This window comes from Megachile rotundata, chromosome 2 (assembly GCF_050947335.1).
Source record: "Megachile rotundata isolate GNS110a chromosome 2, iyMegRotu1, whole genome shotgun sequence".
NCBI lineage: Eukaryota > Metazoa > Arthropoda > Insecta > Hymenoptera > Megachilidae > Megachile > Megachile rotundata.
This window is the reverse complement of record NC_134984.1, coordinates 6,372,687-6,386,370: the sequence shown is the minus strand read 5'-3', so window position 1 is coordinate 6,386,370 and position 13,684 is coordinate 6,372,687. Positions and strand designations below refer to the sequence as shown.

The 13,684-nt window shown below is 35.1% G+C and overlaps 1 protein-coding gene across 1 annotated transcript; it reads right to left on the bottom strand.

Annotated features, from left to right (window-relative positions):
- Positions 1 to 3,971: 3,971 nt before the first annotated feature.
- LOC143266619 (uncharacterized) lies at positions 3,972 to 6,014 on the bottom strand. The gene is made up of 4 exons (XM_076542038.1): positions 4,922 to 6,014; positions 4,753 to 4,811; positions 4,289 to 4,641; positions 3,972 to 4,198 (listed from the first exon to the last, which is right to left on the bottom strand). The coding sequence occupies exons 2-4, from the start codon at positions 4,772 to 4,774 to the stop codon at positions 4,184 to 4,186; spliced, it is 390 nt and encodes a 129-aa protein (XP_076398153.1). The 5' UTR covers positions 4,775 to 4,811; positions 4,922 to 6,014; the 3' UTR covers positions 3,972 to 4,183.
- Between the last annotated feature and the right edge of the window lie 7,670 nt (positions 6,015 to 13,684).

The window sequence follows — 13,684 nt, the reverse complement described above, 5'->3', positions numbered from 1 at the left end:
TGGAAAGTGATCTAAATTTTTCAAAATTAATTATACACGAATAATATATGGCAGAACTTGGAGTATGTAGTCCAAATTATAGAACTTCCTGTATGTAAAAAAATCGTATAGCTTTCTAATTTAAATTGTATTTTTATCTCCAAAGTGATAAGGAAACGCAATATCTGCAGCTTAGCAAATACTCAATTTATTATTAATGAAAGATCCTAATAATGTAACAAGAATAACTAGATTAAAAATTCGAAAATCTTCGAAGATGTAAATTTAAACGTAAATGTTACGGAGCAGACTGCCTTGATTTTCCAGTTTTCGTCTTTTAATGGCTTTTTATTAACAAAGAATAATACTAGAAATACAAAAAGAGACCAAGAGTAGAAAGTGGGAAATGGTAATACAACAGAAAATGGAATATTCTAGAATATTCCATTGACAGTTAAGCGTCTAGAAATTCACTAGATTGAATGGTGTGAAGTTCGTCGAATGTTCTTTGTCTATTTACTGTGTTTTTGGTTAGGAGAGACAATGACGATAAATATGATGTTACGAAAAAACACGCATTACGCGAGCCAAAACGACTCTGCGAAGAAGTAATATTTCAACATGATTTCATTTGCTCTCAGAGGTTTAATTTAGGTCGGTCTCAGGGCCGATTTTGGAAAAATGGAACGTGAAAAATTTTCTTCTATGAGAAATGTTAGTTTTCAGTTCATAAAATTGTTTTGGACAAAATTGCAAAATCGGCCCGCGGACCGACCTAGATTAAACTTCTGACAATAGTATGCAAAAGAAATCATGTCGAAATATTACTTCTTCGCAGAGGCGTTTTGGCAAGCGTAATTCAATACATCCGAACCGTTTGAATAACAATATGGCCGCTGGGATATCGCGCTGCTTGGTGCTGACTGGGTTCAGGCCTGGCTATACATACATACATATGGCACCCCAGAGGGTACCGGTAGAAGGGCCTACCATTAAAAAACATTTTGCATCAAATCGATAGCAATCGTATCATGATATTCTCTTTTTAAATGTATCGTGTGCAAACACAAAATATTAATTCCAGAAATAATATATAATAAATTAGTTATGTTTTATATTTTTTTAACAATTTTCCTGATCTTTTCTATGATATATCATTATTTCTTTTTAAACGAATAGGAAATTATAACGAACAATTAATGAAATTAACATACTAATAAGTTAACGAAGTGACACCATAAAAATAATAGTAAAAAATAAAGAACAATCTTTATGGAGCGCCAATCTACTTTATTAATTCACTTTTCTATCGATTATTGCGAAGTGAGCACGTTTAAAATATTAAGCTTCTTTATTTTATTCTTTCATATCAATACAACACATAAACAGTCATAACCTGCCTCAACTATTTCGATTTTTATTTTCATAATATGTAGTTAATATTTTACGTGATATTGGATCTCTATAACATGTATTCAATATTATTGTACCTGTATACTATTAATTGCAGATATTTTGTATCTTGTGAATATGGAAATGTATAACAATTATTTAAAAACACTGCATTTATTTCAATATTATTACAAAAGAAAAAAAAATGAAAAACGTAACGTGGAGAAAACTAAGTCCAGCGGGCTGGAACCTGTGACAAAGCAGATGCATAGATTACGATGCACTACTCCTAACCTACTAGCCAAATTTTTATTTGGAAAAGTGTCTTACGTTTCGCCACATAACAGACTACAACGTAAAATTAATTAATAAATGAATTTTGTTACTTTAACTAATATATCATTTTTATTAATTCTGAATCTATTTAACATTACTTAATATTACTTAAAATTATTTAAATTCCGGCTTAGGTTAGCTGTTGTACACCCGGAGAATAAAAATACTCGAAATTGAACAAATCTTCCTCTTATTATCAAAATTAAGTTTAACAAACCAAAATTGAACAGAAAACCACTCTTAACAGTAAATAAATGAATTAATTAAAGATAAGACGTATTAAAGATTAACGGAATGCTCTGTACGAATGCCAAGCTGCAACAGCGCGACAAAAGATCGAGGAGGTGCGGTATTCGTACATGAAAAGCGCGCATTATTTGTTTTTTTCCTGACGTAATTTCTAGAAGAAATAAGAGGCTATTTTTATGAATTTCATACAAGTATCTGACATAGCCTATATTTTTCTATTTATTTTCTACTTATTTCTATCGACTTAATTCTAAGGAAAGGTACACGTGAAAATAATGTAGACGTAATTATTTACATGAATTTATTAACAATTATAAATTCTGCGTGGATATCGCCCACTATGGGGATGTCCTGTCCCCGGCCCCTACGCTGCCGGCGACCAGGGGGTGGCGGCGGCGCCGGGTTCGCCGCCCGCCGCAACGCGGCCGCCAGCCGCCTCCGTTGCCGCCGGTTCATCTGCAATAAGATAAAAATAATGAGGTGTAAAAATATTTTCGGGTCTGGAGTTTTACATTTATACAATAGGTAACACGTCACTCAATAAGTCCCCGGTCTGACACATATATGGCGATACTTGTGACAAACCCACGTTATTTTCGAATAATACTAACCTTCAAACAGTACGTGTCAAAATTTCAGGGTATTCTGACCAATAGTTTAGAAGTTACAGTCATTTTAGTACCCCCAGTTTCGTAATTTTGAAAACAATGCATAGAAAGGAATTTCGTGTGTTGATTAACACTGTTTTTTAATCGGAAAAAATACTGTTGAAGCCAAAAAGTGACTTCATAAGCATTATAGGGACTCTGCACCAGGGAAATCAACTATCATTGACTGGTATGCTCAATTTAAACGCGGTCATACAAGCGCCGATGATGCTGAACGCTCTGGTTGCCCAAAATCAGCAGTCGTTCCGGAAAACATAAAAAATGTCCACAAAATAGTTTTAAAGAGCCGCAAACTTAAGTTGTGTGAGATAGCTGATGCCTTGAAGATATCAAAAGGTAGTGTCTTCACAATTTTGCATGAAAATTTGGGCATGTGCAAATTGCTTTCAAAGTGGGTGCCGCGTTTGCTGTTTCACGAAGGCAATGCGCCGTGTCACAAGTCGATGAACACGATGGTTCAATTGAATGAATTACGTTTTGAATTGTTTCCCCACACACCGTATTCCCCAGATTTGGACCCCAGCGACTACTGGCTCTTTGCAGATATGAAAAAAATGCTCCAGGAAAAGAAATTTGGCTCAAATGAAGAAGTGATTGCGGAAACTGAAGCTTATTTTGGGGACAAAGACAAATCGTTTAATATAAAGGGAATTGAAAAATTAGAGGTGCGTTGGAATCAATGTATCACACTGGAAGGAATGTATATTGATGATTAAAGTGGAATTTCTAAAAAAAATTTGTTTTTCTTAGTTAGACCGGAGACTTATTGAGTGACGTGTTACTACATGCTTTGTAATTAGCCGAACGTAGAAAAGGATAGCAACACAAAAATAAAGAGAGACTGAGGTTCGGAAAACATGAAAGACTCGTGCGTGATCTGTTTTTTAACCCTTTGCACTCGAAGACAATTTTACCGTTTGCAAACAGCAACTTTAAAATATTAATTAAAATGTTAAATGACTTCTTTTGAAGTTATTATTTCTTTACTAATAATTTCCACTATTGTCTATTTCACTATGTTTATACATCACATAAGCACTATTATAGAATTAATTAAATAATGCTTGTTTTAAATTATTGTATTAAATCGAATGGCGCCTAAGAGGCGCCTCTCGAGCGCAAAGGGTTAACTTCAAAAATGAAGATTGTTTGTTTTTGGTTTTTCGTGAGTGAAACTGTTACAATCGTATTCATTTCGCTTTCCTGGTTAAAATGACACCAAGCATAATATGTTTACGACAATAATTACTTGTGTAGTAAACCATACAATTTTCGGATTTTCACTATTACGGCAAACTGTACATTTACTGCAGAGGTACGAATTCATTCTAACTTGACTTGCTACACAAATAATTATGATCGTAATTATATCATGTTTGGTATCATTTTAATTAGAAGAACAAGACGAATGCGATGATCGACGTTTCATTCACGAAAAAACAAAAATAACGAATTTTGATTTCTAAATTCAAAAAGCAAAACACGCACGAGTCTTTCCTGTATGCCGACCGATTCAATATTCTATCTGTCGTTCTTTTCCATTGCTGTTCTCTTTCACGTCAAAAACTAATCACCTGAAACACAAGTAATTGTGATTGTAGTTATATCGTATTTGGTGTCATTTTTATGGAAAAAACGCGACGAGGAATTGTTATTCAACTTACGGTAGCAGGTGCAGCTGTTGTTTGTGCTTCCGGGGGCGGGGGCGGGGGTGGCAGTGCTGGTCGTTGCGTTGATGGCAACTGCGGCACCGGCGGCGGTGACGGCCTCGCCGGGGGCAGCTGCGGCAGTGGCAGCCTCACTGGGGGCAGTGGCAGCCCCGCCGGGGGCAGTGGTAGCCTCGCCGGGGGCAGTGGTAGCCTCGCCGTGGGCGGTGGCGGCCCCGCTGGAAACGGCGATTGTCCGTTGAGCTCTGCAGCTGGCGGCGGCGGCGGCATTGCCCACCACGGCCACATCGGCCACCACGCGACCTGATGCCACCATGCCGGTGGTGACCTTCTTATTTCTTCAGTGTCGTCTGCATAAAAAATACAATATAAATCTCTCAAAATTTTTCGTCCAATCTACGCAACATAACTGTTGCGTAGCTTTTGGCCTCCTACAAATATATGCAAAAGAATGTTCTTACCATTTCCACAGAGTGGTTCCATTCTTTTTTTTGTTTTTTTCTTTTTATTCTGTTCTTTTCTGAAAAAAAGAGAAGGAGATTATTTTATTAATACGCAATGGAAAATACCGTGATAAAAATTAAATGAAATAAGTGGAAGAATAAATAGAAATGTCGGAGATGTACTTACCGTTAGGATGCTTTACGCAGAAATGATTTCTGTTTCGTGTCCCCACCCGGAAAATAAGCGACACGCGAAGAAATCATCCCCACCACCAGGAATAAAGGGAGGGAGCCTAAAAAGAGAGGGAAAGACCCATCGACATACGATAAACATTCGGGACACTTCGCATGAAAGTGTAAAACTTTCTTATTATTGACTTTTTTTACATATAACTTTCACTAACATATTTGGAACATTGTTCTGATTAAAATGGGACTAAACACGATGTAATTTGAGTTATATTTACTGGTAATATCTTATTATAGTAAAGTCATCGATGTACGCTCAACATTTGAAATGACAAATAAATATGTGCCGAATTACGCCGTGTTTGGTCTCATTTTAATTTGAAAAATATCACAAATATATTGGCGAAAGTTTTATTTAAGAAAAATCAAAAATAAAAAAATTTCATTCTTCCATTAGGATTGTCCATCCGAGATGTTATTGTTTCTTTGAGCTTGGTGTCCTTCACTCGCTGTCCTTTTCTACGTTCGGCAAAATATCAATCAATGTAGGATCTGTACGATGTGTGCAACACTTTACACCCAACAGATGTGTAGATATCGAGTATTTACAGTACACAACTTTTTTATTTTTTGTTTGTTTGTATTGTTTACTTTCGCTCATTACTTTCGATCATGAGCTGTTTCTTTCCGTGGCAACGTCAGTTTGTTACAGGCGAAGCTATCGGAAACATCGCGAGCCTTTAACAAACTGTTCACTTGTATTAACAATATAATATATCGTTTATTTTATTTATTTTTTTATTTTCTTTTCCATTCAGTTTATATATTTTTAAATATTTTATTACGTAAGTGCAAATAGTGTACAGTGAAGATGGACAGTAAAAAATACCAAAATAAGAAGAGTGCACGATCAAGTCGAAGGACATAGCTGCGAAAAAGAATTCGGGCGCTGTATCGAGCGGACACTGCATCTCAATCCCAAGCAAGTACATCACAATCAGAAATTGCATCAGGTGCATCAAGTAATGATTGCAGCGTGTCTGAATTCTTCGACGACAAATGTATTAGTAATATAAATTTAATAAATAACAGTAATAATAATAATAATAATAATAATAATAATAATAATAATAATAATAATTTAGTAGAAATCAACGAAATTGAAAATTCATCAGAAGACATTTGTCCGGACAAAACAGACGTTAGAAATACTGATGTATTGACATTGCAATCAGCACCTGATACATCTAGTAAAGAATATTTAGATGCATGCAAAACGATATCGACAAAGAAATCGAAAATGTCGTTTTGCATGTAGATAGTAACATTGATGTAGGTCGTTTGTGATCTGCCAAGATTAGTGAACGAAGCATCGTAAACTTTGGGCACGTTTTTTCGGAATTGCAAAGATTGTCAGCCCATTGGCAGAATTCATGCCAGTTCACTGATCTTGTCATAACAAAAACGACGCGTTCCGGTCTCAAAACAAGATATTTCGTTGAATGTTGAATGTGTCACTTCAAAAGTGACTTTTGGAGTGAACATCTGACGAAATATTGGATGTCAATCGAGGTGCCGTAATGGGTACCATATTGACGGGGACTGGATATACGTAATTAGAAGAATCGTTAGCTGCTATAGATGTAACATGCATGAATAAATGTACGTTTGCCAAATGCCAAGATGAAATGTCCAAAGCTTCAGCCGCCGCTGTAGAGAAAGAAATGCAGGAGACTGCTAAAGTGAAAAGACAATTGGCAATTGCAAGAGGTGGTATTACTGACGGTATTCCATACATACCTGTGATAACAGACGATTCTTGGATGAAAAGATCGTACCGCGGTGGCGGTTACGATTCTCCATCCGATGTGCGAAACAAATATTGTTGTATTTGCGCACGCGCTAGTAAATTAAATGTTACGGTCCGCGAACACGAATGTTACAAAAACTGGGGAACTAATCAGAGTTCCACCAGTATAGAAAGTGACATCATCCTCGAAGGCTTTCGTTGCAGCTTAGAAATGCACAGGTTAATATATTACAAATATATTGGCGATGGCGACAGCAATGTACTTAAAAAATTGAGAGATTTCCCACCTTACCAAAATGTTGTTGTGCAGAGGATTGAATGCATCAATCATCTTCTCCGCAACCTTTGTAAAAAAATAGAAGAAATTAGTAAGAGTGGTTTATTGTCAATTTGAGCTTAGTTGGCCTAATGCCGTTCCGCCGCACAGTGGGCCAGAACGACGAATTAGCTGTTCACGGCCAATTGTAGCGTTATTTCAAGACTTGAAACTAAAGTATAGCGGCCGCTGCGTCGTTCCAGCATTTAAAACAAGTATTACTATTACATTTAATCACACCGGATTATTTTCTTGCCGAAAAAATTAAAAATGAAACAAAAAAGAGTGTTATATTTCAAAAAGTTAGTGAATATACTATACTCTCATTGCGGACGTTCGGTTTATAAGCATAATTTCTATTAACATAAACATAAGTTTAACATGAAAACAATTTTTATAAATAGAAATAGATACATTTTTCACTAGGTTTTTACAATATATTAATTTATTAATCTTAAATTTATTTATTATTATTTATGTATCATCGTCATCGTCTTGTAGGTCTTCTTGTAACATTAATTTTTCTATTTCATCCTTGAAAATATTAAAACGCGAACGTATATAATAAAGTCTGAAAAAGGTCCGTCAATGTTTCTAATTGAGAAAATTTTCGTACGTGATCTCTTTTAATATTTCAGAAATCTTTGTTTCGTGCCTCCATTGCTTCTTCAGAAAACATTCCAATGGGCAAACCAGCACTTTGTATTGTATCTGCACCATGCAATAATATTTTGTGCAAACTTAATGACATATAAAACCAGTCGCACTCTGCTACATATAAGTTAAATGTTGCCATTGCATATTCTTGAAATAAAATCGAATTAATTAATTAATATATTTACAGAATATATAATAAAATATACTAATGTCTATTCGACTAAATATACAATATGTACCTACGTGTTGCTGAAGCGTGTGTCACGCGACGCTTCAAACAATAACTTCTGCGGTAGGACGAGGGGGACATGATTCCTTTTGGATTAAAAGGAAATCCTGCTGAAAATGTTAGACTATGATAGAGCACGCAACTCTTTGAACTTTTAAAAATATCCCTTGCTAAAGATGAACAACTATGAAAATAATCTTTAGTTCATTGAGAATTATTTTGTAAATAAACTACAGATAATAATTTGTCATGGCATGTGTATTCTCAATATAAACATATGCTGTTTATTAAAGAAAAAAAAATTTTGCAAAAATGTTTAATATTTTTGTCAGGGCATCAATATGAAAAAGAGTAAGTTTTTCGGTGAAATATAGCATTCATAAAAGACTGATCTTTGAATGCTTGTTATGACTACAACTTTTAATGAATTTCATTAATTTCATCGGTTTTGAATTCGACAGATATTTAGTAAGCAATATATGTTCGTTTTATATCGATCTAGGAAAATCGAATTTTTGACAAATGAATAGCTAATTCGTCGCTCTGGCCCATTGTGCGCCGCGCTTGAGCTTGATAGCTCATGATCGGCAGATGTTCGAGATCATAGACCCACCACTGCACAAGAGTCGGAGCCCAGTCCAACTAACGAGGTCGGAAGACATCACCTGACTCCATTGCCTGCTGTAAGGAATTTACTCTAGGTTCCGTTACTGCTATTGGGCTAAAAAGCACCCAACAGACTGGAGGGAACCCCGACTGGAGGGAACCCCTAGTAAGAGTGCTGGTCAAAGTTTCTTAAAATTAAGAAAACTTGTTGCGCAAAGCAGTAAAGCCTTTCGTAGAAATATTACAAGAGCTGCAACGTTTTGCCGCAACAGCGATGCAACTTGGGAAAGTAAAATTGCTGGTTTGATCAAAGATTTAAGTAATATTTCTAGCCACATTTTTGGGGAAGATAAAGATTGTTCCTCCCTTCCATACTTTTCCGATGAAGAAATAAAAGAATGCGAGGAAAATCTTGTTCCCCAATTACAAATGGCAGGATTCTATGTAAAAATAGAATATTCAATGAAACGCATCGTTGATAACGCAGAAAGCGTGTTATACAATTATACCAGCAATTCTGTAGAAAATTGCAATTCTGTTATTGCTGAAATGATCGGTGGCAAGCGCATTAATTTTACTGCAAGAGGTTCTGACCAAACACGTGTAAAAGCATCACTACTCTAATTTAACACTTCGAAAGCGCTGAGTACTGCTTGCTGTACGATTGATAAAGTGCCTCCAATTCGAGCAATAGAGCTCGAAAAAATAAAAATAAGGCAGCGTACAAAATATGCTCAGCGTGTTAAAAAAGCGTTAGAATTGGGCGTACCTGTTCGTGGATCAAAATATGCGGCCAAAGCGTTTAGAGCCGATAAAGATTATGGCCCAAACGCGGAACGGCCGGATATTAATAATAACATCTACAAACAGTTGAAATCCAATTTGTATTAAACGCTATTGAATCAACAACGTAATACAGACGTGTTAAAATATGTAACGCGGGGTCAGCATGCAAATCCGCAGTGGCATTATACACGTCGAACGCTGTTGACTGCATCAAATTTGTCCAAAGTTTGTTGCAGAAGAGATACCACGTCGTGCAAAAATCTTATAAAAAATATTCTTTACCCTCCTCAATTAACGAGTCTTGCAATTAAGTGGGGTAACGAAAAAGAGATTTTAGCACGACAAAAATTGGAGGAGATTTTGGGAATAAAAATCAATGAGTGCGGATTATTCATTGATTCTGAATTCCCATATTTTGGCGCGTCACCTGATGGCATTGTTGGAGAGGATACAAACGTCCAAATTAAATACCCTTATGCAGCGCGGCAAATGTCTCCAACCGATGCAATAGTAAATAAAGTCGGACAAATTTATCGAATGTTTAATAAAAACGATGACACCCGCATGAATGAATAGCACGGGTATTATTATCAAATTCAAGGGCAACTGCATATTACGCAACGAAAATATTGTATCTTTGCGATATGGATGCTCTTCGGAATCAAGCACACAATTGTTGAGCGTGATGACACATTTTGGCAAATGAAAATGTTATCACCGCTCAAACAATTCTATGAGGAGTGCTTGATTCCCGTACTAATTGATAGCAGAGCGGCAAGAAACATGCCAATTCGGGAGCCGCAATTCTGTCTTAATGTACAGCAAGCGACTAAAAAAAGGAAATTGAACGAATAAGCGCGATAACTTGCATCTCAATTATATTGCGCTGTTTCGATAAATTTTCGAGTCGCTTGGGAAGAGGTGGTGGGCAAATTCTGCTTATTACTAGAATATTTTTGTAACATTGATTTAATCATTTTTTTACGATCATATTTTTTTTGTATTTGTGATTAATAATAATTACTCCTAAAAATTATTAATACATGAAGGAAATGCATTGTAATAAAGATCGCAGTTTGAACTGGGTTAATGATCGTGATATAAAAATATGACAAAACATAAAGGTACGTATAACAATATACAGTACATAGGTACGTATAGTAATATACAGTACAAAGCATTTCTTACACTGCATGTTATATTTTCTTACTTCATTTTTTATATTGCATGTTATATTTTCTTACTGCATTTTTTATACTGCGTGCTATATTTTTAGTAGTAGATGTTAAACTTTAATTTCTGTAGTAATAAAACATACAATGTTTTGAATTCTGTAAATTTAAAACGCTCTTATAAATTAAAATAATATTGTACTAATGCATCTATGCAATCAGCGTAGTAGGTTTTATTTTTACAGATATTTAAAGAAATATACGGCTACAATCAGCACATCTAAGAGGGCCATTGTAACAGCTGCTTTGAAAAAAAGCAACAGAGAAAGTGGACAAGGAAACAGCGAGAGAATGAGACAGAAGAATGCGAATCGGTAGGCAAGGTAACCGCGGTGGGCGGATTAGATTTAAAACGTTGAAAGGAACAATGTAAAAATTATCGATAATTGTAACATCAGTTTATATTATGTTAAATTCCAAATTTTTTCTCTGTTAAAATGTACAACATAATTATTATAATTTTGAATGAATGTTTGAAAATCTATAATATTCTGTGGTAATATATTGTATAACTCGTTTCAATAAAATATAGCGCATACTTGATACCGAAATCAAGTGACTTTATAAATTTATATTACATACAACAAAATGTATTGTGATCGTCTCTTTTTGTGACTTCGTATTTCCTTGTAAAATATAAACGTAGATACTCAAACATAAAAGACAAACCGTTAGAAAACTCTAAAGAAAAAAATGTTCAGTTGGACACGTGTGCTTTGACAATGTACTTTCTCCTTATTAAAGTTTTTCGTTAACCCGAAGATTGAAGCGTTGCTTTTGAAAAGGCCAGGCCATGTGGTAAAACTTTGTTATCCGACTGATCCTTGACTAGAAGTGTCGTTTGGCGAAATAAACACAGTTCAACGTCTATACGGATTTTATTTCTTATACCTGACCTTTGAATATTTTTCTCTTGCAGGAATAGCATTAAAGCCTTACATAAAGTAATTAAAGTAATCACATAAATTATTTTTATAAGTACGTAACATTTTTTATCACTACATCTAGTGATGTAGTACATATCGACGTTAATAAATATTTAGATATAAATATTTGCAATGATTACAAACAGTACATTTTATTAATAGTCTTTTTATTATGCATATGCTTCATTTATAAATTTTTTTTTCTTCCATCTATTTTTCATATAACTAATTATTTCGTTTCTCAACGCGCAGCGGTGACGCGCTAAATGCATGTATGTATAAAGGTCTTATATTTCATGCGATACGGTATCTTCTTCGAACCAGTTTAGCATATATGATTTCAGACTAAATAACAAACAAATTATTCATAAATACTGCGCCAAACGTCCATCGCAGCCAAATTTATAATCAGTTGTACGTGAAAGAATAACTAATTTTCTGATAAAACAAACTAACAACTATTAACGATTATTAACAATATATTCCTTTATTTCCTTAAAATTACAACAAAAAATTACATGTGCATACATCCCCATATAAAAAATTTTTTAATATCGATGCTGCGGGCGCCCGCCAGTCTTGCTACGGCACCATTGTTTCGCCGTAGCATGCCAGAAAACGAATTTTGCCTCGTTCCGTGAAAAGAAAGACGTTGGAGCGACAAGGATCTATCTATCCTTGTCTAGAGCTTCCCAGTTCGCCACCAGAGGCCCCCTGTCTCGATCTTGCGTTTCTTACAATTAGAAATAAATGTCTTTATTTTTTCAATTCGTTAATGTTTTCTTGAGTTTTGCCTTCATGTTCGAACCCTAACATACTACAATGCCTTGATGACGATGATTGTCGAGTGATAAGTGGTTATCACACAAGTCTCGGTGGTTTATTAAGTGAATTGATATTCACGAGAGATCCGTATCAAGATTGAATGAATTGTCTAAAAAGGAAGACCTGCGAGCATTGGAAGTGAAGTGGAGCCGTGGAAATGTCTACCGCAGAGGACCTATCAGAATCAGTCCGTAATTTACTAAAAACTCTATGGTTGTAAGTATTAATGATGGATGCAGATGACATTGCATCCATCTCGGCATTGGGGCATACTGCAAGGCTGTTGAATGATTGAGCATGAGCGCATCTGCCTGCCGGGTTGACATAGACTTTGTAGACACTGTATACCACAGGGGGTGCACAATTTAGGATACGGGAAATAAACTTCTTTAAGGAAGAATACACTGATGTTAGATGAATAGCGTGCGTTCTGGTTTGTTTCTTGGTTGACAATAGTTTAGAAATCCGTGTTGTGAAGACGTTCTTGAGAAATCATAAAATATCTATTCAATGTTAGGGGAATGATGCGTAGTTTGGAACTGGTGTTTAGCTTTCTTTAAAAGGACTGTTTCCTTTCTAAAGCGTTTCAGCTTGTTGTAAAGAAGTTTTCACAAACCCATAAGCGACCTTTCTGTTGTCTGGCAAATAACCATTTCGTACGGCTTAAGAAAGTTCTGACTGAATGATCATAAACACTGAGTTGGTATTATTTCCAGTTACGAGAGTCGTGCAACTCGAAACAATTAATGCTACACAATTTAAAAATGGTGGTTATTTTAAATTTATTAAATAATGGAGAACTCAAATTAATCTTATTTCTTATTCTTGTTTTTCTACTCATACGCGTTAATATAATACTGACTAGTCATTAAATGCGTGTTAAAACATTGGCACAATTTCATGCGGAACCGAATTATTATATTTATTGTATTAAATTCAGCATGTTTTATATTCTATATATTTATTTCAATAACAACTATGCAAATACGGTCACTGTTTGCGTATATCGTAAAGGTGCTACATTTCGAGCGAAGGAGACCAAACGTAAACATACAGTGACCTACTAGAAGGACACTCCTAATGCAAGAATAAAACATTTTTATTTTCGATTTTTTTTTTGAAATTTGTCCATCATATTTGTAACATTTTTCTCATTAAAATAAGACCAAACACGACATACTTCGGGACATATTTACTTGTAATTTCAAATGTTACGCGTACATCGATGATTTCACTCTAATAAGATATTGCAAGTAAATATAACTCAAATTACGTCGTGTTTGGTCTCATTTTAATCAGGAAAACGTCACGAATATGATGGAAAAAGTTATATAAAAAAATAGATGAAAAATAAAAAAAGTAGCAATGCTCAAG

Bases quoted from the DNA above. Each gene is read 5' to 3' on its own strand.
- LOC143266619 (XM_076542038.1), bottom strand. From the start codon at position 4,774: ATGGAACCACTCTGTGGAAATG. The intron at 4,642-4,752 runs GTAAGAACATTC...TTTTTTATGCAG, and splicing joins GGAACCACTCTGTGGAAATG to ACGACACTGAAGAAATAAGA.